This window comes from Anguilla rostrata, chromosome 11 (assembly GCF_018555375.3).
Source record: "Anguilla rostrata isolate EN2019 chromosome 11, ASM1855537v3, whole genome shotgun sequence".
Taxonomy (NCBI): Eukaryota; Metazoa; Chordata; class Actinopteri; order Anguilliformes; family Anguillidae; genus Anguilla; species Anguilla rostrata.
The window spans coordinates 23,717,382-23,740,512 of NC_057943.1; the positions used below are offsets into that span (position 1 = coordinate 23,717,382).

At 52.4% G+C, this 23,131-nt stretch overlaps 1 protein-coding gene across 6 annotated transcripts in view; it reads right to left on the reverse strand.

The window, feature by feature from the left end:
• The window catches only part of LOC135234348 (ankyrin repeat and SAM domain-containing protein 1A-like), a 102,250-nt gene that overhangs the window by 23,363 nt on the left and 55,756 nt on the right, over positions 1–23,131 (reverse strand). For 4 of the 6 annotated variants that reach the window (XM_064298854.1, XM_064298850.1, XM_064298855.1 and 1 more), the window contains 3 exons: positions 12,927–12,980; positions 10,340–10,409; positions 2,774–2,880 (listed from right to left, as the gene is read on the reverse strand). In XM_064298854.1, coding sequence (XP_064154924.1) covers positions 2,774–2,880; positions 10,340–10,409; positions 12,927–12,980 — 231 coding nt within the window. The remainder of the gene's footprint in view (positions 1–2,773; positions 2,881–10,339; positions 10,410–12,926; positions 12,981–23,131) is intronic. The other 2 variants (XM_064298852.1, XM_064298853.1) reach the window with 2 other exon arrangements.

A 23,131-nucleotide genomic window follows, 5' to 3' on the forward strand; every position in this document is an offset into this window, starting at 1 on the left:
GGCTGACCTTAGTGTTAGTCTGGAGAAGCTAAAGCTGGAGGAGGCATTAGTGTTCCTCCATCTGAACAATCTGAAAACTAGTCATGTTGCATTGGGCAGGCACCGCTGCTTCATCAGTCTCCAGTGGCGCACACATTTTGGAGGAGTCCTTCAGACGATATAGAATCTTTTCATACTGCTACACTTTAAACCTCATTTACAGAATATGTCATTATTTTTGATGGAATCTGTGCATACCATCATAAACTGGCAACGCATAGACAGCACAGGATCACTGTATCACAGGATGTGAGGGGAGAAGAGCCACTGATCAGCCACAGACGATAATGAGTCCGCTTGCTGAGAGTCTCGGCTCAGAGCCTCTCTTTGTGCATCATCCTTTAAGACCGTGCGTGTGTCACATCTCAAGACCCCTCTGCGCACACGCCAGTAAACTCCTCACCGAACCTGCACTAAGCGAGACCAGCCGCAGAGGGGGCTGCTGGTCGACAGGAGATTACAAAACTGCTGTCCCGTTCCCCCTCGCCAAGGCGCCAGCCGCCCCCGGGTCTGTCCGGATGCGGACGCGCTTCTCTCCTGACGGGGCGCGGCCGCTGCCTGATTCGTAATAGTCCCAGACGCTTGGGCCAGCTGGGTCCTCCTCCGTCTCCGCTATCAGTCCTCATCACGGGCGTCCGGGCGAAAGCGAGGCGGGGGGAACGGCGAGCCGTGCGCTCGCAGGAGGGCTGATGACCTCGTCGGCCCGGCAACGGCAGCCGGAGGATTACCCAGAGGCCCGCGCTGATTGCGGCGAGAGAGCAGCTGCTGTTCGGACCGAGCGGCTGATTGCGAGCCGGAGCTCGGCAGCGGGCTTTGTGTGGGACGGCCGAGGTCAAAGGTCGGCGCGCTGCGGGGCCTTTGAAGGCCCTTCCCGTCTCCGCGGGGCTTTCTGCGGGGAACGTTCCGGCCCGAAACGGACAGGACAATCAACCTCTGGTCCCGCGGGCCACCGCGGGCAGAGAACCGCTCATGATTCATCACTCCGCAATATGCTGCAGATTTAAACAGCAGCTTCAGATTCAAAGGTTCGTTTCCCCCTCATAAAGCAACACGGGGAGGGAGTCACACACAAAACGAGACAAGGCAATGGAGCGGACGCAGGCCTCCTTCAGACCTGATTCAAATCTGAAATATTAAAATTCTTACTAGCAAAATTATAAAATGCGACTGCTTGAGAATTTTTACCGAAATACATTGCTGTGCCAAAAAGACACCATCACGAGAAAGAAGAAATGTGCTCTGAATGTTGGTGGGAAGAGACGCTTCTTTTCAAATCTGTCAGTATTCTGCAGGAACTTTACCAGTTTACACCAGGCTGACAATTCACATGATTTCAACGCAAGTCGCTTGACGAATGACTCTGAACTGTGAGCAGAAGGCCGTGCATGGTACCGTACTGCAGAATCAGCCTTTTACAGCAACGTCATCTAGCATGATCCATATTAGATTACCAATGCATGGCACACATTACTATGATTACTCAAACATTCCATCAGAGCGTAGCGCTTATACAGTAAGATAGCAAAGCTCAGAATAACCATGCCGTAACTACGAAACATGTTTGTACAGTAACCGCCGGTCATGTAAAAGTAAAAATGGTGCTCTTTCACCAGCCAGCTGACTGAGCCGTCCTCTTTTCCCTGTAAGCTGATTGGCTTTAAGTTTACTTTAAGTTTGAGTGCGCTGGAATCAAGGGTTCTCCTTTCCGTTCATTCTCCGTTTAAAATGACAAAGCTACCATGTCGGCTTGATCTGCCGCTGGTCATGAATGAGAACGCCGTGCCTCCTCAGTGGGACTGCCGTGCCTTCTGTATTCCTAACCCTAACTCTGACACTGTCTGCTTTGCCATTCGCTCTGGATGAGAGAATCTGCCAAGTGCCAGTAAAGCATGTTTGATGTGATTGAGACAGACAGGTGTGCGGTACAGCACATGGCACAGGAAGGAGAGGAGCGCGCTTCCTGAGCGGCGGCGTGCCATCGTCCAGCGACCTGGGACCCGCCTCAGCTGCCACGGGCGCCTGAATCAGGCGACATCTCATAGCAAGGCAATGGCATCGCCTCAGGGGCACAAGTTCAAATTGCAATTTTCACAATAGATGCGTTTCCTCCTATCCATAAAAAGGTTAAAAGCTGATTATTGTGTACCCTGCCATCTGTTTGGAAGTTTAAAGCCAATTAAATTGAGACAGAGCTGAAAGTGAACCCCAGGGGAAGCACTCGCTCGGGCTTATGAAGCTCACATTTCTTAGGAATTATACTTGTGTCAAGCCCAGTGCTTCTCCTCGCTTTGTACTTTCTCATAGCACAAGCCAGTGGAGCACTGAAGACAGGAGAGGAAGAAGGGGAAAGAGAATGAGAAGAAAAACAAAAGCAGACTGCATGATGTGTGTGTGAGAGAAAGAGAGAGAGAGCGAGAGAGAGAAAGATATAGAGAGAGTGAGAGGGAGAGGGAGGGGGAGAGAGAGAGTGTGTGAGAGAGAGAGAGCGAGAGAGACAGGGAGAGTAAGAGAGAGAGGGGGGGAGAAGGAGAGAGAGAGAGAGAGAGAGAGAGAGAGAGGGGGGAGAAGGAGAGAGTAAGAGAGAGAGAGAGAGAGGGGAGGGAAGAAGGAGAGAGTAAGAGAGAGAGAGACAGGGGAGGGAAGAAGGAGAGAGAGAGAGAGAGTACGAGAGAGAGAGAGAGAGACAGGGAGAGTAAGAGAGAGAGAGAGAGGGGTCGGCGGGGGTGAGGCTCACCATGTAGCGCAGGTCGTCGAAGCCGTTGAGCAGCAGCTTGCTCTCGTACTGCGGCAGGCCCACGAGCTCCAGCCAGTCGCCCACGGGCTGGTCCAGGCCCCGCCCACCTGCGGAGAGAGGGAGGCGCTTGAGCAGGGAGAAGCCCTTGAGCCGGTAGCAGCGGCACTCCGAGGGCGAGACGTGGCACTGCCACATCATTCTCGGCCAGCGGAGGCGGGTGCAGAAGCACCAGGAGGGCAGGGGAGACAGCGTCCAGGCGGGGCGGGGGGCTCCCGCGCGGAAGGCGGGGGCCCAGCTGCTCACACGGGGGGCAGGTTTATCCACGTGGGGTGGGGGGGGATTCGGGGGAGGTCGGTCGAGTCTGTTGAGCTCCCCCCAAACCTCTGGTCAGTGCGAGCAGGTGGAAGCGGCGCGGCGGGGCAGCAGAGTCCTGTGGGCGTGTAGCTGGCGGGTCGCTAGCATGGCCTGGTGCCCCTGCCAGGCAATTCCGTTTCTCCCTTCCCTTAAGGGTCGCCAAGCACACGCGTACACCGGTCCCTCTTTAGGACACCCTCCGTACACAGAGATATGCTCCAGATACGGGGGTGTGACTCCTCACACTAACACCTAACACTAGACTGATGTGCACAAACCCATGAACCATAACCCCCAGCTCTGCTGGTCTGTGCTGGTGTTGTCTTTTTAATAAGAAACTTTTGGAAGGCCCCTTTTCAAAGCGAGCGGTAGGAGCTTGGTCCTCCTGCAGCACCTCCTCCGGGGGTCCCACCCGCACAGCTGAAGTGGCAGCTGGAGCAGGCTAATTAAGCTAACGACGCCTGCCTGGCTGACCCCTCTCTCTCTCGCTCCCCATAAAGGAATCACCCACCCAGATCACATGACCATGCCCAGACAAGGCTCAGCAGAGCAGAATTACCCGTACAGCAGAGATGTATAGTTTGGTCAGAGCCACTTAATTATTCCTGGGTTAACTCTTCGCTGCCACTGACTACACGAGACAAAAAAACAGAAAACCTCCAATACTCTCCAAGCCTGCAAAGTTATGACAGTCACCGCTTCTCCACTGAAACAAAAGGAACACAATATACTGACGAGCACAAAGCTGGACTTCAGTTCTAACCTTACAGCAGTTTCATTCACACAGTAGACCTGCTCTTAGATTCAGTTTAAAGATCACCAAATACCACAGAAACAAAAATACACACTATCAAGTAAATGAAGACCATCAAACCAGACCACACGCAATCTTCAACTGAACAGCTGGTACGAATACACGTAACAAGTCACCAAACCAAACAAGAAGAAACAAAAGCCAAAAGCAGGGACTGCTTCCAGTGAAACAGAACGAGGTCTGTCCGTCTGTGATTAAAATGTGCAGCGAGGCGGCATTCCAGTTAAGTTCAACACTTAGGACGAAGAAGAAGGAGAAAACTCAGGAGCAGGAAAAGATGCTCAGTCTCAAAGCGCGAAGGAGGAGACAAAGAATCCCGAAAAGCTGGAGCTGATCCCCCCGCTTTGTTCCACTGGTGATCTCCAGCCCGTTAACGGATCCTGGAAGCCCGGCCGTCCTCCGCGGGGGTCCGGCGGGCTGTGCTGCCCCGCGGGAGAGCGTTAGAGCGCGCTGTGGGACCGCTGGCGCTGAACCGCGCGTCCGCTAGCCCTCCGGCTGGCGTGTGGAGAGCAGGTGTCTGCACGAGCCCCGTGCTGCCGCCGCGTCCCGGATTCAACCCCGCCGCGTCCGCGTCCCTGGGCTCGCCGGTCGCGATGCTCGGCGCGCTCTCTCTCTCCCCCCCCCGGTCTCTGTGGCGCTGCGTTCCGCTACGCTGGGCTCGGCGCGAGCCGTCTGTGCGCTCGGTCCCACAGGCTGGGGAGGCGGTGTCCTTCCATTGTCCTGAATGGGCAGAATTCAGCCGCCCGCAAACCCCTCTCTCTCTCTCTCTCTCTCTCTCTCTCTCTCGCTCTCTCTCTCTCCCCCCCCCTCCTCCTCTCTCTGTCTCATTCACTTTCTCCCTCTCACACTCGCTGTGTGTGCGCGCGTGTGTCTCAGGCACTGCAGCGCTGCTGATCATTGTGAGAAGGAGCAGGCTGCTGCTCTGTGCTACAGACCTCTGTAAACCCCCCCCCCCCCCACCCCACCAACACCAACCCCCCTGTCCCTCCCCCTCGCTCACTCGCTCCCCCCCCCCACCCTATCAGCGTGACTCTCCGCTGCACAAAGGAGGACATGGGAGTCTGGGACCGTGACCAGAAGGAACGGTCAGCGCTCTGGACCGCTGCTGCCTCTGGCAGGAGAGACGCGAACACGACCCTGAATTCAGAGCAGAGATTCAGCTGGGGCTTGTTTTTCTGCATCGCCCACCGAGGTGCCAAAACCTGCCCCTTCCCTGAGCTCCAGGAACACCCTGACCCTGCGAGTCGCGATTCTCCATCCAGCGCTACCTGACGACACAGAGGGAGGGGTCGCGCTGGGGCTCTAAGGGCTCAATCAAGGACAGGGGGTCCAATATTGGAGATGCAAAATGGGGAGGGTTTCAGGTGGGACACCCAGCTAAAGCACAAACTCTCAGCGCACCATTGTGCTCTGTGGCTTTGATTCAGATCCTGACTGTGCCAAAGCTGATTGGCCAGGAATAGCACATGGCGATGCAGGAATTGGCCAAAGTGTCACCACTAATTTGAAGGACAACCCTCCACCATGCTGCGATACTGTAGTCTCTGAACTTAAGATTCTCTGGAAAATATAAAGCTCCAACGTGGAAATGCATTTATGTCAGTATAGCAGTCTTGACTTTGGGCAACACTGCAATCAAACAACCACCAAATCACTTTGCTAATGCTGGTGAATACAAACATAAAAGGAAAAAGACGCATGAAATTTAGCCTAAATAATAATAATAATAAATCCTATCGATAATCCAAACTGAACAATAACCAAGACTTCAGCCAGCAAGACAAGACATGAAGGTGACTTCAACACTGCTACCAACATAAGATGTATATGAAAAACTGCTGGGGAATTTGAATTAAGAGGAACGAATCGCCAAAAAACGCTGAGTGTGAACTTTGTATTTTATCTGCTGTGACCAGGCATGGTTAATTAAGCACAGATGTCATCACAGGCAAACGTTCGCTACACTCCATTGTAGAGTATTTGAGCATAATCTCATCACGTACAGTCATAAGCATCAATCAGAGGCCTTGTTTCTGTCACACTTCTGGTAGAGCGTATCTGCGAGTAATAACAACTCATTAACTGCCACTCCCCCCACCGGCCCCTCCTCATGCTAATCGCACATTAGGCCCCTACTACCCTAAAACAGCAAGGTTGTGATTGGAAGAGGTAGGACAGTGGGGGGTGGGGGCGGAGGGAGTAGGCAGGGCAGGTGCCCGGAGGGTGAGGGGGAGGGGGGGAGTGCATATACAGTTCACCATCAGCGCTCTCCTGGGCAGAAACGGCTCCCCGCACGGCCATTCATCATGTTGCCTGGTTTTTTTTCAAAGAAACGCAGGCAGCCCTGAGCTCATTCATCTCAGGCGCTAATTGCACCAGGCGATACGCAGCCTTCACACCAAATAAAGCCTCATTCACTTTTCAGTCTTTGTAATTACAGAATCCTCGACAGTTTCACATTTCAAATACGATGCGTTTTTTAAAATATGAAATTCTTCTCCACGCATAAAATTCTTTACCATGGCAGAAAGACTAATTTGACTTTCCTTCCTTGTATTTGCCATTATTTTGCATGAGCTCTATGTTATTCTCCAAGTGTACTGCAGCTTGTTTTTGTTTCAGGGGTGGGTCTCTGTGGTAACCGTTGTGAAGTTCGGCTAAACTCTCAGGCTGAGAATCCCTTCCCAGCACGCGCATCGATCGCGGCGCTGGGCTCAGCGGCTCTAGTCCTGAAACAGGCCGTTTGGTCCCGGGCTGAGCGCTGCGTGTCATGGGGCTCGTCTCGGGCATTAGCCAGCCTCCCGGGCCTGTGCCCGTTTCAGAGGGATTAGCTAAACCTCACAGCGGAAGCCTCCCGGACCAATCTGCCCGGATAACGGACGTCTGAAAGCGTTCTGGTGGACGGGGCCAGACAGACGGGGCCGGACATATGCGCTTAAATTTTACAGCCACCAGCAGGACCCTGACATCCAGCATCTGCTCACAGCAAGCATGAGAGAGAGGGGGGGGAGAGAGGGAGAGAGAGAGAGAGAGAGGGAGAGAGAGGGAGCGTGAGAAAGAGAGGGAGAGAGAAAGAGAGGGGGAGAGAGAGAGGGAGAGCGAGAAAGAGAGAGACAGAGAGAGGGAGAGAGAGAGAGGGAGGGGGAGAGAGAGAGAGAGGGAGGGGAGAGAGACAGAGAGAGAGAGGGGGGAGAGAGAGGGAGAGGGAGAATGAGAAAGAGAGAGGGAGAGAGAGAAGGAGAGGGAGAAAGAGAGAGAGAGGAGCATGAAAAGAATGGTATATTGGCAATGACGTAGACATCTAAAGGCCCAGTGGCTCTATCATGGCCCAGATCACACACACAAAGGCTCTCCCAGGTATAGCCATCCAGCTGGGGTGACAATACCTCACGGCTAAAGGGCACCTCATTTTAAAATAAAATATCGGTGATAGTAGGGCTGGACGTTTTTGTCAGCTACAGCATCTATCTGGGCCAAGGAGCCCAGCAGGTACTGTTGGCCAGTGGGGTAAGGGTAAAGCCAAGTCTAGACAACACTCCTGTAGGGGGCAGGGTGTGAGCAGCAACCCGGACCTATTTTCTAAGCTATTCAATTTAGCGACGGGGGACTAAATTAAAACGTGTCAACTCAATACATGCACAAAATTTTGATACTGAAATCTCCAAGTAACAAATGAAAATGTTCTAAAATTCGGTATTAGTCCCAGGCAAACTGTGAAGTACGTATTTTCCTTTGAAAATCTTTAAGTAGGTTATACACAAACTTAAGATACAGGTGGCTACCTGCATGCAGTTAATACCGCACGCTCTCTTCTTCTGCTTAAGCTGATTACCCTGCTAGCACATAGCAGAACTCACAACAGAGCTTTGATGCTGTAGCAATGCGATAACCCGTTTATGCATGAGCTGGGTTACACAGCGCTCCGAACGCCGTGTAGCAACTCTAAACCCAGAGCTTTCCCCACTGGAAATGCATATAAAACAGCACTCGGCTAGCAGTGCTGCAGCGCTTCAGGATCTCACAGGAGGGGCTGGAAGTGGTGGAGTCTTAAACTTCCTTCATAAATAATCCACATCTTTTACCGTTTTTAGAAAGGTTGAGGCTAAAATAGTCAAATGTTTCATCATATTACCATCAGAGATGAAGCTAATGTTATGTGCTGATGGCAGAATAAGAAAGCTAATGGCCTGAAGTCCTCATAACACGTAAACAAGCTCATTGAAGAGGAACTACCCAATCAAAACCTCTGTTTTCTGCTTACTTATAACAGAAAGCCTGATCAGGACAAAAATTGTGTGGTTTGGGTTTAGGTTATTTGTGACAAAAAAGTAGAAAGCATTTCTTATAAATTAAGGTTACAAGAGAGATCTTAAACTGAACCCCAACCCTACATCACCAATAGAAGCCAACTGCTAAACATACGCCAGAGTCACGTGACCACGGCAAGCCCTGAACTCCAGCCCTGCTGGCGTGTCACTAATTCAGTGATGGATGGAGACCATCTTAGGGAGGCGGAAGACCGTTACTCAGTCAACCTTGAGATGACCTTGTGTTCACCTTGTGCACTCAAAGAGAAAAGTGCTCGCAAGCTATATTCATGCCACCTTTCTGGAAAACAATGAGAAAAACAGCGTACAGCGCAGCCAGGCACAGCCCTTCAACCCCAAGATATAAGGTGGGGGCCGAGTGGCCCTCGAACGAAACTGCTCATAGTGAAAGATTTAGCACAGAACAGATCCCCCTTCCAGGAACAGCTCACTGCTTCGGCATGAGAACAGAAATGAATGCCTCTACCTGCTCTTGCCCATCTCTAGGTGCTAGTAAAGCTAAAAGGAGGCTGCTCCCACACCCTACGACGAGTCCCCTGCTTATACCTCACTACTGGGGAAGATCATAGACTTATATGCCCCTGTCTGCCTTCTCATAAACCCAGCTGGCTTAAACTAAATCTCCTGTCCACAGACAAGACGGCTCTTAACAATTTCACATATTCAAGTCAGGCACAATAATAGGTCTGTTCTCACTGTTATTCACTTGTCAGTATTGAAGAGCCGATGCCTTATTTTAACCTATTAAGCCATTCAGAGCTATCGAATGACCCAAACGGGGGTCCCTTTGAAGCCGAACGGCATTGATACGAAGCGGCAAAGTCCGAGGCTCGTCTGGAGCGGCGGGGAGGAACAAAGGACAGCTCAAGCGGAGCGACAGACCCCTCTCTGGTTACTGGTCACCGCACTCTTTGACAACGAGGTCTTGACGGACACGCATCGCCTGTGAGACGCAGCAAAGCCCACTGCAGAACGTGAGCTTCCACGCCCATAAAAGGAGCTTCTGAGCTCAGGGACACAGCCGAGAAGGGAGCTGGAGGCAAAAGGCATAAAAAAGAGCTTTCATATCCAAACCTCACTGGGTCTCCAGCCATTTCCATTCGCCTTCTACGAATACAAGATCCGCATACTACATACTACTTACAGGATGAACGCTTTACAACTACGCACTAATAAAGTGTAACCATAACCAGACAAGTATGACGAAACCAGAGAGAAGTACTGTCAAGTACAGGATACCGCTGTTCACTGACCTGTGTATTAAACTGATTTAACATAACAACAGAGAACGCAACAACGAATATGGAAATACTAAGGAATAAATACAGATCAAGTTAGTCGAAGACTGGCGATCAACTATCACCAGTTTGAAACAGCTGCCTGTTACAAACCTAAGTGATTAGTCATTACAGGGGGAAGGGATGGGCAGAGGTGAGCCTACAAGGTGGGTCTCAGTCTTTCATTTGTACAAATCACAGCACTATGTGCACTACTGTGAGAAACCAAACTCCACTGATATTAACAGTATTCTTTAAATGACAAAGCTTTGGGGTTTTCCCTTTTTTTTGTATTTCTTCTTTTCATGAAAACAAAAGCAGCATAAATATTGAATACCAGAAGGTATTCAATATTCCAGAGAGTTTCCAGAAGGAAAACACCACAGTGACTCACTGTTTAAAAATTAAAGAGATATATAGTACGCAGGGTACAGGCAATTTATACCATCAGTTTCATCTTACACTGTCAGTCAAGCGTGATGTGTCCATCACATGCTGAGCAACTAATGAAATTAGATAAGGGTATTTTACAGTGGAATGAAATTACACTTAAGAGTAGAGGAAGAATTCCACTGGACAAAATGGCCCAAAAGATGAAAAACTACCAAGCATATCCCAACTCAATGAAGTCAGTTTTTCTCTACTTTGTCTTCTGTACAGTTAGAGGGTGCAAACGCAGACTTTTGAGTGTAAAACTATCCAAAACTGAAACTTGCTGCAGAAAAAACAAGAGTCTTCAATTCGATTGCCAATGTCTCGATTGTCCTTTGTGGTTTGGGAATGCAAATCATACCTGAGTCAGTTGATTGCTGATCTCTGGAGAAGTCTATTCCAGCTCCAATCAGGGTCATGATCTTCTCGATCTGAAGAGGAGAACAAAAAGGGTTAGGCCAGACCACCCTGCCACTGTACTCTCACCAAAGGTCCAAGACCCCCCCCGCTGCACCCACACCCTGGCCCCGCCCTACCCATACAGCCCTGACCAAGCTCTTCTACCCCCTCAAACCTTTCATATCCCAAGGCTTCCATCCCCAGGGTGTAATGGCAGGTCAAGAGGTTCCCCGAGCAAATGTCTTGTAAATCTCAAGGATCAGGACATTTTACGTTTACCGTTAATACAGCCGATTTACAGAGCAGTAAATATTATGAGCTGTGAACTGGAGACGAAATACGATCTGCAGCCCAAGCTTAAAATCCATCATAATAAAAGCAAAGACGTAAAAGAGACTACTCCAAAAGGCTTCAATTAATTCAGTGGTAAAGTGAAGCGTCTCAGTGAATTAATTTCCAGGGTAGTGCACCAGGAAGTGGTTTCACTCTTGTTACTTACTTCTTTCCATCCAAAAGCAGATACTTTACAGAGACACTGTACATTCATGATTCATTCTTAAAACGCTCTGGTTTCTATAAAGCAGTGGTTCCCAACAGAGTTCCTGGTGATCTACCGTCCTACAGATTTTCATTTCAACCCTATTTGGCACCTCTGATTCTCCTATTTTGCAGCTCAATGAGACCTCCAGCTGTTGAATGAGTGCTTTGTTAGGGTTGGACTGAAAACTTACAGGAAGGTGGATCTCCAGGAACAGGGTTGAGAACCACTGATGTAAAGAAACAAAATACATGATAGACCACAGCAATAAATAAATAAAATAAATATAAAATCAATTAAGGTTGAAACAAAATTCTCAATTGTTGAACCTTGGGGTTTTCTCTTCTTGGTTGCTATGCACATGATATAACAGCAAGTTATTGAGGGACCCATGCAAACCCAACACCGGCCAAGCAGGACATGCACCAGACTCACGCCACTGTTCACCTTCATGGGCTCAAGCACGCATTCTAGAGGCACGCAACCGTTCACCCAGCGGGGGGTCAAACACACACTACTCACACAGGTATACACTCGTGCACACAGAGAGCAGTGACACGGACCAACACATTCATCCGCGCAAAAAAGCAGAGCAGAGCATCTAGCAGTGCATCTAGCAGCAAGACTGTACACCTGCCCCCCATCACAGAGCACAGACCTTCCGGAAAACTTAACCACGGCCAGGGACAGGAGTCTGACAGCGAGCACCATCAGCCATACACACTGTCCTGGGGCCTGATTCCAGCTTTCAGGTGACGTGTGCTCCATCATGAGGGACAGGCTCTACTTTCTGCAAAAGGCCCTTCTCGAGAGTTGGACAGGTTTGGCTGTGGAGGATGTCATCTTCATCTTCAAACTCAATTAAACTACAATTCATCAGCGTGCGTTGTGCCGTATGAAACATAACCTGTTCATCGTGACCTTCGAAGCTCACGACCACGTTCGCCTCTGCAGTCGTGAAAAAGGTCATAAATATGGTGGAATCCAAAGTGTCCGAGAACGACTGCAGGGCTGGGAATACTGGCAGGGCTACTGCGGTCGTATGCCATTCCCATGATGCACTTCAGCCCCAGAGTTTAATTCTCAACCCCTGTGGGGTCAGCGGCGTGTTCACCGGCCTATAGGCCCCACCCTTCTCTCTGAGCTAGCTCTGAAACGCTGGCCGTCAGCACGATGTCGTCTTCATTCGGTGCTTCAGGTTAATGCGCCACTTCGCAAGCAGCGGGGGAGAAGGTGCCCAAAATAGATTTGAGCGAAAGGACACAAATTCACACATTTAACACCAGAAGGTGAACTTGAAGGTAACTATCCCAAATTATAAAACTTCAATGAGGAGATAAAAGTACCATAAATGTACCCTTTCCCCAGTTTAGAAAAAATAACGGAAATTTGCTGTATTCTGTATTTCTTGTGCTGTGGGGGCAAATGGAAAACCCTTCCTCCACTGCACACTGACAAAATGCATTTTAAATTAATTTGATTACATCATGAAAACAAATTAAGACATTCCTCTGCCAACTCTTTGGTTTCCTCTTTGGCAGTTGAAGAGGAAAAGAAACGTTTGATTAAAGGGGGGGAAATATATTCACCTACTTGCGTTTCAGCTCAAACAGGGGGCATAAAACATGAGCAAACGAAAGAGTCAGTGAAACATCTTTGTAGTTCTGCATAGTATGCCGCAGTGAATGGCAGTGATGGGTATCTGATGAGAAGAATCCAGCTCGAAGAGAAGGGGCTTGCACATGCACACTGCGTAGACTGACGCTTGACTAAACGAGGCTTACTAATGAATAAAAACAGAGCAGCAAGCAACAGAACAGAACCGTCACCACCCAGCCCCCTCCTTCCACCCTCCCTAACCCCCATTCCTCCCCAACGGGGCACCCCCAAAAATCCCCCACACCTCCGGCCCAGTCCACCATCCCAGACAGTGAAGCCAAACAAACATCAAAATGAAAACAATGGAACAAAAGATGAGACCCAAAGCAAACGTGTGAAAAGATGCTCTTACGCTGTGAAAGGACTGAGTTCTCCGAGGGTTTGTGGACGGAACTCTCTGTGTCTGCTGGAAGAAAGTCAGTTTTGTTTTGTTTTTATTCTTATCTTTCCCCCCACAAAAAAACCATGACGGCAGTATCAACTCTGCTGGATCCCCCATTAGTGCCTTTTGTCACCTAGTGGCGAATTCAAAGTACTGTTGTGCCCCTTGGGGGAGCGACATACTCGAATCGTCTGTCAATCAGTGAGTGAGTGAGAAGAACATTCCCTTTTTCAAAAATGCTTAGCCACAAACTTAGTTTTAAAAAATGCACCCTCTCCCTCCCTCCCCATTTGGAATGCCTAGTTATATTCATTCATGTTCTACTGTTGATTCTGGAGAGCATGGGCAAATGTGCTCCTCAAAGCATGTGCCGTTAGCCACTGCTTCTGGTCACACTGCAGTTTGCAAGTGGGATTCACACAGATACGAGTCAGAGGGAGACAGACACTTCAGTACAGCTCAGTAGACTAGCGAGCATCCGATCGTCCAGCGGGGGACACTGATGCAACGAGATGCTGTAGCTCTGGCCGACTGAAACTCTCCCTTCTCCAAGCAATGCTAACGCTAACTGTGTGTCTCCCTGTGTGGCTGCCGGCCACAGTAAGCACCGGCCTGGTCTGTGTGTGGGTCCATCCACACTCTTGAACAGTCCAAAGACATTTAAGAGGCACTGCTGTCACACCCAGTATGTATCAAAGCTTAACGCTCATCATAAAGCCAGCAATTCTTCAAATTGCCTCCATTTATACTATCTCAGGCAGTATTTACACATTTTGTATATTTTTAACATGGCAGCTGAACTGATAATCTTACTACAGGTTAACATTCAACGCAGAATTACAACAACAGTCTTCTGAACCAACGCCATTTTTATTTATCCTTTGTCAGGCTGAATACTGATTGCGTGAGTGGAAATCAAACAGGGAACTGAGCGACATGTTCCAGCGAAACAAAGCCTCACACGCTAGCTGTGCACCAAACGGGGAGAAGTACATCTCCTGATAAGGGAGGGAGAAGGAGTGTGTGGTGGGGTGGGGGGGGATAAATTTCCCTACAGCAGAACTCAGGATCGCAGACACTGAGGGACAGCCTCAACATCTGCCACCCAGAGACAGCCCCTCACCCCTACCCTGGCTAGCGGAGTAGAGGAGCCTTTCTTTGGGCTAGCTGGGAGCCTGGGGCCCGGCTGTGTAAACAGTGTGGAACGGGGCCAGGCCTGGGAGAACAGAGCGCAGTGTGCACGCTAATCTCCCCGCAGCAGAAACAGCCATGCGCATGCTGCACAGCCTGAGCCTCACACAGAGAGCGCCGTTCCCAAAGCCAGCACTACAGCACATTTTCAGTCTTCCAGAGTGCTGTAACTGGGGTGGGGTGGGGGGGGGGTCGATGCCCAGTTCCTTTACCAAAACCCTTCCCCTTCACTTGCTCATGTGGAGCTGCAGCGTAGTGAGACACTACTGTGCAGTTCTGTTTAGTTCATTCATCTTATTAGTTCCGCTCAAGGGTGGAGTGTGTGTGTGTGCATGAATATGCATGAGAGAGTCTGTGTGTGTGTGTGTGTGTGTGTTTGTGTATGTCTGTGTGTGGTTATGTGTGAAAGAGAGAGTGGAAGTGTGTGTGTGTGTGTGTGTACATGTGCGGTGCCAGTGTACGGACAGTGGGCAGAAGCGTATTGGCCAAAGGGGGGCAGTGCTGATCCAGAGGGCCCAGGAGTGGCAGGAGGCTGAGGGATGAGGTCATCGCACTCTCTCACACACGTATACAGCAAACACCTCAAGGGCGGGGGGGCCCATCACGGTTCAGCACGTACAGCGGCAGTGCGCAGTGGTGACGGGGCCTCCGCTGAGGCTCATGGGAACAGTAACCGTAGCAATGACCTCCAGCGCGCTGCGGGCTCAATGAACTTCGACGCTTTCGCCAGCTAACCGGCCTCTCCCTCGGGGACCAGGTAACCGCCGGACAATCCCACAATGCACAGGGGCTTTGACGTCACTTCGAAGCCCGGAGCCTTCAGAGGGAATGCTATCCCGAGAGGCAGCTGCTCTACGGTTACGCTACAGCGGGCAAAAGCAAGCCGGCACACTGCCCTGCTGAATTATTCAGCCGTACGCACAGAGCGTGAGGAGGGAAGCCATGCTCCTGGCTCTCTCTCTCCCTCCCGCTCTCTCTCGCTCTCTCTCGCTCTCTCTCACTCTCTCTGGTAATGAGACGGGCCTGGTGTGCAATGACAGGGCAGCACAGTCACACAATTTCCCACAATTACACAGGGTAGACCAGCGTACTGCCCGGTGCTGTCGACGGCTCGCCGCGCGGCTCGACCGCTTCCTCGCTGCCCCACGTACAGAGGGGCCGGCCCGTCTCTCCAGAGAAGAGACGCACATTTTGCATCCTTCAAATAAAACAGATCGAAAGTGCTGAGACCGGGTCCAAATCCCATCGGTCATGCTCAGCAATGGGAGGGGCCCGGCTCAGGGAGGGGAGGAGCCCAGCTCAGGGAGGGGAGGGGCCCAGCTCAGGGAGGGGAGGAGCCCAGCTCAGGGAGGGGAGGGCCCAGCTCAGGGAGGGAGGAGTCAGCTCAGGAAGGAGGGCCCAGCTCGGGAAGGGAGGAGCCCAGCTCAGGGAGGGAGGGCCCAGCTCAGGGAGGGAGGAGCCCAGCTCAGGGAGGGAGGGGCCCAGCTCGGGAGGGAGGAGCCCAGCTCAGGGAGGGAGGAGCCCAGCTCAGGGAGGGAGGAGCCCAGCTGAGGAGCCAGTGGGAGGGAGGAGCCCAGCTCAGGGAGGGGAGGGGCCCAGCTCAGGGAGGGGAGGAGCCCAGCTCAGGGAGGGGAGGAGCCCAGCTCAGGGAGGGGAGGGGCCCAGCTCAGGGAGGGGAGGAGCCCAGCTCAGGGAGGGGAGGAGCCCAGCTCAGGGAGGGGAGGGGCACAGCTCACACCTGTGAGATGACAGTGACACAGGGGCAATATCAGCCAGCGCAGAGCCAGCATGGCTCCATGTGAGACATTAAATACCTCCCTGCAGGCACTTCTCAGCAAACAATCCTTCAAAGCTCACCCTTTTAGTATAATGAGACTTCAATGAAGGACACTTACAACACAACTAATGCACTTAAATTCAGTAAACTTAATACAGTGATATATACACACAGTATTTATATACAGTACATGTATATACATTATAAATAAGATATAGTATCTTGCAAAAAATGGGAATTTTAAATGAAATATTCATGAATATATATACAGAATATACATATATAAATTAATGTATGTCCATGAATAAATTATATGGAGAGACCCAAGAGTTGGGAAAAACAAACAAACAAAACAGCAGGATGAGGGCGTTTTCTGTGGTCTGCTCTGTCTGAGCCTGACAGCGAGGGGCCGGCTGTTCGCCTGACTGCAGCGGCTCCCGGGCCTCAGACGGGCTTTGTTAGCGCTGAGCGGCTTTAGTCTGTTTCAGCGAGGAGGAGCCGCGCACGACGCAGCGCTGCAGACGCTGCCTGTGAGGGTCCGCCGCGCGTACGCTACGCTACGCTACGCTACGCTGCGTCTCCCGGGCGGGGATTTCAGCGGAGAGAGACAGGGCTGAGGATCCAGGAGGACTGGGATTCGGCCCCTTTCCCCCCTCCCCCTGTTACACAAGCGCTGTGTGTGAGGAAATTACCCAGAATCCACCGCTCTCTACAATCGGACCCAGAGGAGCCCACAAGGACAAGAACGATACATCACGGGACAGCAATCTAAGCCTTTCCAGTGAGAGCCTGTCACTGACCGAGCTGCACAGGACGTAAACATACCAGTCCATACACAGATACGCACATACACACAGCACACACATAAACACACACACACACACACACACACCATGAAAAATTGATGCGGAGCAGAAACAGAGGCCCCATCAGCCCGGGGAAGGAGCCGCATTGACACGGCTCTAATAAATAGTGAGACTGGAGCAAATAACTCCCTGTCTACCAGACGGGCCTTGTGATTCCACAGGGCTCAGCTCAGGAAAACAAAGCGGGACATTTCCAGATTCACACACACACGCACACACACACACACACACGCGCACACGCACACACACACACACACACACACACACACACACACACACACACAACCACACACACACACACACACAAAAGCACACACAAGCACACGCAAGCACACGCACAAGCACACACACACACACACACGCACACACACACACACACGAGCGAGCGCTACAGTGCTGGGAACGCTGATGCCCAGCTCTGAGAGAGCCCAGCGCAGCCCTTCCATTAGTACCCCAGAGACGCTCCCATTGTGCGCCTGGGGGGAGGCCGAGCCGCAAAGCCCCCCACAGCCCCCCGCCGGGGACAATGGCCAGGAGGTCAAAGGTCACCTGCGAGTTAAAGGTCAACAGCTGAAAATGGGGAGGGATGAATGGGGAGATCGCCATGGAAACCCGCTCAGAGGCACAATGGCGGGCGGGCAGGCTCGGGGGCCAGATGGCATAGCGGGACGGGCGGAACAAAGAGCGAGCGGGCAGAGAGCGTGCCAATCCACCGGTCTCACGCGGGCAGCCTGGCATTCTGAGCTGGCTGGGGCTGAGGGTGTGAGCAAGCGCACCATGCACATAACCACATGTATACACACACACACACACACACGCAACTACACGCACACACGTATACACGCAAACAACCACACACGCAGGCATAACCACACACACACACACAAGCACTACACACATAACCACATCTGCATACGCATACATGCACACACCCACATGCACATGAACACATAACCACATCCACACACATATACACACAACTACACTGCACACACACACACACACACACACACACTCTGAGCAGGTGCATACATAAGCTGGCCAGAGAAACAGGCTTTAGAATGTAACAATGAGACTCGGGCGGCTACTGAAACACAGGCACTCTTCCCTCAGGAGCAAAGCCAGAGCATCACAATCAACAGCTTAACACAATCAACAGCTTAACACAATCAACAGCTTAACACAATCAACAGGTGCTCTGAGCATGTCACAGCGACACAGGAGGAACGGATTCTGGGGCACAAACTACAATACTGCATCAGCATCCACACTGGTAAGCGCGGCAGAGACAGATCCTTAAGTCAAAGATGCTCCCTTTCTCAATATTTCACTCATTTTCAGCACCTCCCTCACCCCCTTCGTCTGGCTGCCAAAATCTCCATCCTTTAAAATGCTTCTCTTCAGTCACTGTCTGTCAAAAAACCACTCTTCCAAATCCCCCCTCCCGTCCTGCTTTCTTCCTCTTTCAGCACCTCCACTCACTGCTTTTCTAAAGCACGGCTGTCTCCTTAAAGCGGCTCTCAGAAGGAGTGAGTCCACAGAAGAGTAAAAGAGAAAAGCAGGAGCAGACACACTTCAGGCGGACGCTCTCAAACTCCACACTCACACGCTGCAGAATGAAAGCAGAGCCCGAGTCTGCACCTGAGCGCCCAAAAGCAGCCAGAAAAGGCTCCTACAGGCCGCCAGCGCGTATATACGGGCAGACCCCGCGACGGGCAGACCCCACGACGGGCGGGGATTACTGCTGCCAGCCGCTGAATGGCACAGCGGAACCCTGAGGGTGAGTCTTCCTCAGATCCGTCAGCTTCCTCCCCCAACGTGAACAGCGGCCGAAACACTGCAAGGAAGACGTGCGGCCGCACGCCAATTAGCCGAGCGGGCGGCGGCATGCGTGAAGACCCCTCCCGCCAGCCTCGACGCTCTGCTCTCCCGCGACACGCTTAGCTGCAGCCAGTTAGCTACAGTCACCCTGCAAACGAGGGCGTGACCCTTAACCCCAGCACTGCAGATCTGCAGAGGAATGCTTCATCTCGTTTAAAAAGCTTCCGCGCGAGAGATTCCAGCCGACTCCACAGCCTCCTCTCCCCTCTTCCAAAAAGGGGGCGAAAGGAGCGGGAGCTCCAGCTCGGGCTACCCCTCGCCTCCCGATCACAAACTAGCCTCGCGGCTGAAGAGCCCCAGCGCCCTGCCCTGAGCGCACGGCCCGCGGCGGGGGGGGGGGCGTGCGGCGGCGGAGCGCTACTCACAAACGCCGGTCTGGCGGCGGCCATGGCGGTGCCGGAGGGGGCCGTCCTCCCGGAGGCGAGCGCAGAGGGTTCTGGTGGACCCCTCTCCCTTCTCTCCCTTCTCTCTCCCCCTCTCTCTCTCTCCCCCACTCTCACGCTCGCACACGTTCTCTCTCTCTCTCTCCCTCCCTCCCTCCCTCCCCTCCCCTGCACCAGCAGCCCGGGCTGGACGGGTAGGCCCACACAATGCGCCCCCTGGATCGTCACGTCCGGCGTGAGCGCGGGGCCGACGCGGGGCCTGCATTAGCAAGTCATGAGCCGGCTTTGTGTTCTCACACACACACGGGCTCAGGGCCTCATGCAAGTCAAATCCCCCTCAGATGGAAACCAAGAATTAGGCTCTGTGTTTTTGTGTGTGTGCACGTGTGTGTGTGTGCGCTTCTGTGAATGCATTGGTTTCGATTTCTGTCTGTGTTTGAGAGCGAGAGTGAGAGAGAGAGAGAGAGAATTTCTGTGTGTACATGCATTAGCACTTGTCCGCGTGTGTCTGTATGTCTGTGTGTGTGCGTGGGCGTGTGTCTCCGTGTGTCAGTGTGTGTGTGTGTGTGTGTGTCCGTGTGTATGTGTGTGTGTGTCCGTGTGTGTGTGTGTGTGTCTGTGTGTGTGTGAGAACAGGAAGAGGTGGAGGAGGACTCAGACGGACAATGGAAAGGCCTGTGGTGTCCTGGGACCTCTCGCCCACACGCTGTCACACGGTCGGGCCGAGTGTCCCAGGGAAGCCGAGCGTGACCAACAAGATGGCCGCCGAGAGCACGCCCCCCAGGGAGGCACGTCAGGAGGCGGGGAGCGGAGGGAACGGCCAAAAACAAAAAAACAAAGAAAGAAAATGCTCCGTTTTGTAGAGATTTTCTGGGGGCGGCACAAAGAACGGAGAAGTAACCAATCCAGCGCGTTCCCCGTTCAGTTTCTCCGGAGGAAGCAGCGACTGCTGACTTCTGCAGCGGCACCGTTCAAAGAGCCCAGACTTTCTGAGGGAAAGTGGGATTCCCCGCTGTCTGCGCGGCTCTCCTGGTCCCCGCGGGGACACGTCTGTGTGCAGCTCTCCTGGTCCCCGCGGGGACGCGTCTGTGTGCAGCTCTCCTGGTCCCCGCGGGACGTCTGCGTGCGGTTCTGTCCTCGCTTGGCGGAGGATGAACACAGGTTCTGAAACGTCGTGTTTCTACGCCGCACGACCGTGCAAATCCGGGGTAAGAAGGCAGGCGAGCTCCGTAATTAAATCTCGCTCCAGTGCATCCTGGGACGAGGAACCGGATTTAGAGCTCATGAATATTTAGTGGGCTGTGGGGGGGGGGGGTTGCTCAGGAGGAACAGCATCATGCAATGGAGAATACCGATTCCCCAAGTCCCTCGTTTAGCCATGCCAAGACTGAGTTCTCAGACTGACTGAGACCTGCATTGGGAGAAGGGCATTATGGGTAAAAGAATCCAGGCTTGACCGCAATCAGAATGACGTGACATGAGAGCTGGGGGGGGCGGGGGTGGTGCACCATCTCCTCTAGAGGAAATCTGGAAGGCAGTCCTGTGGCAAAGGTTTAATAGCCAGGGCGATTCCTGAGAGCAGCAGGACTCAGAGCACACCCACTCTGAAGGCCTAATCTGGACACTCTGGCTGGAGGTCAGGCCCTGTGGCTCGGGGGAAAGCACATATTAGGGCCTGTGTGCACGTGGGAGGCAAGTCAGTAATTAGGCAATTACTTTCCCCCTCCAGCATTTTCATTAAAGACACTGGACAGGAGTAAGGCTCCAATAACCAAATGTGTTTTATGTCCAGTGCCAAACTGCTGTGTGTGTGTGTGTGTGTGTACGTGTGTCTGTGTTTGCATGCGTATGCGTGTGTGTGTGTGTGCCTGAGTGCGTGCGTGTGTGCGTGTGTGTGTGTGTACGTGTGTCTGTGTTTGCGTGCGTATGCGTATGCCTGTGTGTGTGCGTGTGCGCGTGTGTATGCGCACGTGTGTGTTTGTGTGTGTGCACAGGCAGGATAAACAGAGCAGAGGTCTGTGACTATACGTCTCTGCTGCAGTGACAGCACTTCTAATGAACACACTCTGGCTGCTCACTTTGCGCTCAGAGAGGATGTTTAAGTGCTTGGTTATAGATGAAGGGGGCATGTTCCACTCGCTGGAAATGAGGCTCTTCGTCTTCCTGAGGGGGGACGGGAGGCGGCGACACGGTGCGCTGCCAAACTCCATCGGTGGGCGGGACTATCGAGCGTCGCGAGACGGACAGGAGGAACGCCCTATCGGACAGTGACGTGTAGTTTCCTGCCATAGAAACGCAGGCGCGCGGACGGACGTCCCTCCGGGGCCTGAAGGGCACAGCTGTGGCAGCCAGCGTGTGGGAAACGCTGCATTAGTCTAATCTTCCACAGAGCCCAAGGCCAGCAAGCCTGGATCACACTGTCCCGCGAGCGGCAGCGGTTTCCAGCCAAACGCCGGGAGCCGACCAATCACGAGGCAGCTGATGGGACGTGCGTTGGAACAGGGAACACTCAGTCCTCACCGAGCCAGCGCTAATGTCAGCAGGGACGTGAGCGCACACGCACAGGCAGGGAGCTCCAGGTGAAGGCGCAGAGCCCTTATCTCAGAGCCTCGGTGTCGGAGCTCTCCTGGGAGCAAGTCGGCACGTCAGCGGCGGCTTCCTGAGCCAGCGGGGCGGCGGGTACGAGGGGCGGGGCCAGCCAGCGGGGCGCGCCGGCGCTCGCACCTCAGCGCGCCCGCTCAGAAGACGCTTCAGAAACCTCGCAGCGCAAGCTCTCTGATTCGCCGGCTGCACACACAAACCAGCGCTTCTCCCCCGTCACTTTCTCAAAGATGCAGAGTGCCTGGAACGACGCCGGGGGCCACATTCTCTATACCGAACGTCTTGATCTGTTTTTAGCATTCAACAAAACGAGAAAAACAGTAAAGAGTTTGCCGCTGTACCGTGTGGTCAGAGCCACTCTACTCCACCGGAGTGATCTTCAGACCCCTCTTTGGGGTTAATCACCGGTGTTAATCTGGGCCCTGAGCACCAGCAGGCCGGCCGCAGGGCTGCTCCTCTCCGAAAACCACACCGGAGCACTAAAAAAAGTAATGGCGGAAATCCAAGGAGGGGCATTAAAGATTTAAGAGCAGAGCCATTGCGGTCTGGCGGCTGGACGCCCCGCTTGTGCCCGCCTGCAGTAAACAGTAACAATGAGAGCTGTGCTGGTCGCAGACAGGGGACTGGGGCAGGAGTGGCGTGAGAATGTGTCTGCACCTATAGATCACGCTCTACAGAGGCAGTGCTTCATTCAAGCGGGAAAAAAACTGGAACCCGATTGGTCAGTGTAATCAAAATGGCAGCAGTTCTTATTTGTCCAGCTCACAAAATGGAGGAGCTGGGAGGGAGGTTGGTGCGGTAAGTATAGCAAGCGAGGGAACAATCTGATAATCACTGGAGCAGACACAGTTACATGTCCCCTCAACAACACGCAACACAAAACAGACGCCTCAATTCTCTGACAGGTCACAACAAGCCATTTAATCAAAACAACATGGGAACAGGATTTGTTCTGCTTGCAGCCATCTTTGCATTCGAGAGTCAAAACATGAATCAGAATAATTAATCTATGTACCTTCACATGATCTCAATGTGGAGGCCCATCTTAAAGTAAGAATAATAGTTCTGATGAGTATTCCTTCAATTGTGAACATTCCCCCCAGAAGATAATGAGAGCGAGTGGGTGGGGGGGGATGCGAGGGTTGAGCGGAGTTCAGTTTTTTCCTTCCGTTGAATGTATGGTAAAGCAACGTCAACAAAGTCTCCTTTCTCGCTCAACATAATGCACCCTTCACGCATTGGCAGAAGAGCAATTTCAAACCCTTTCTGAAGGAAGCGAGTGATTTCTCAGATTCCTTCCACGTCTCTATCTAAAGCCATTTCAATGCGCGCTCTGTTCATGCAGCCGTCTGAACTGGAGCTATGAGTTATCAACGGTATTATTCCTACATCTGCGCTGCAGGCGTCGGCGCTCGAGAGCGAAGACACGTGACGCACGCGTGTGCGGGGACAAAGACACGGAGCCCAGCATAGCAA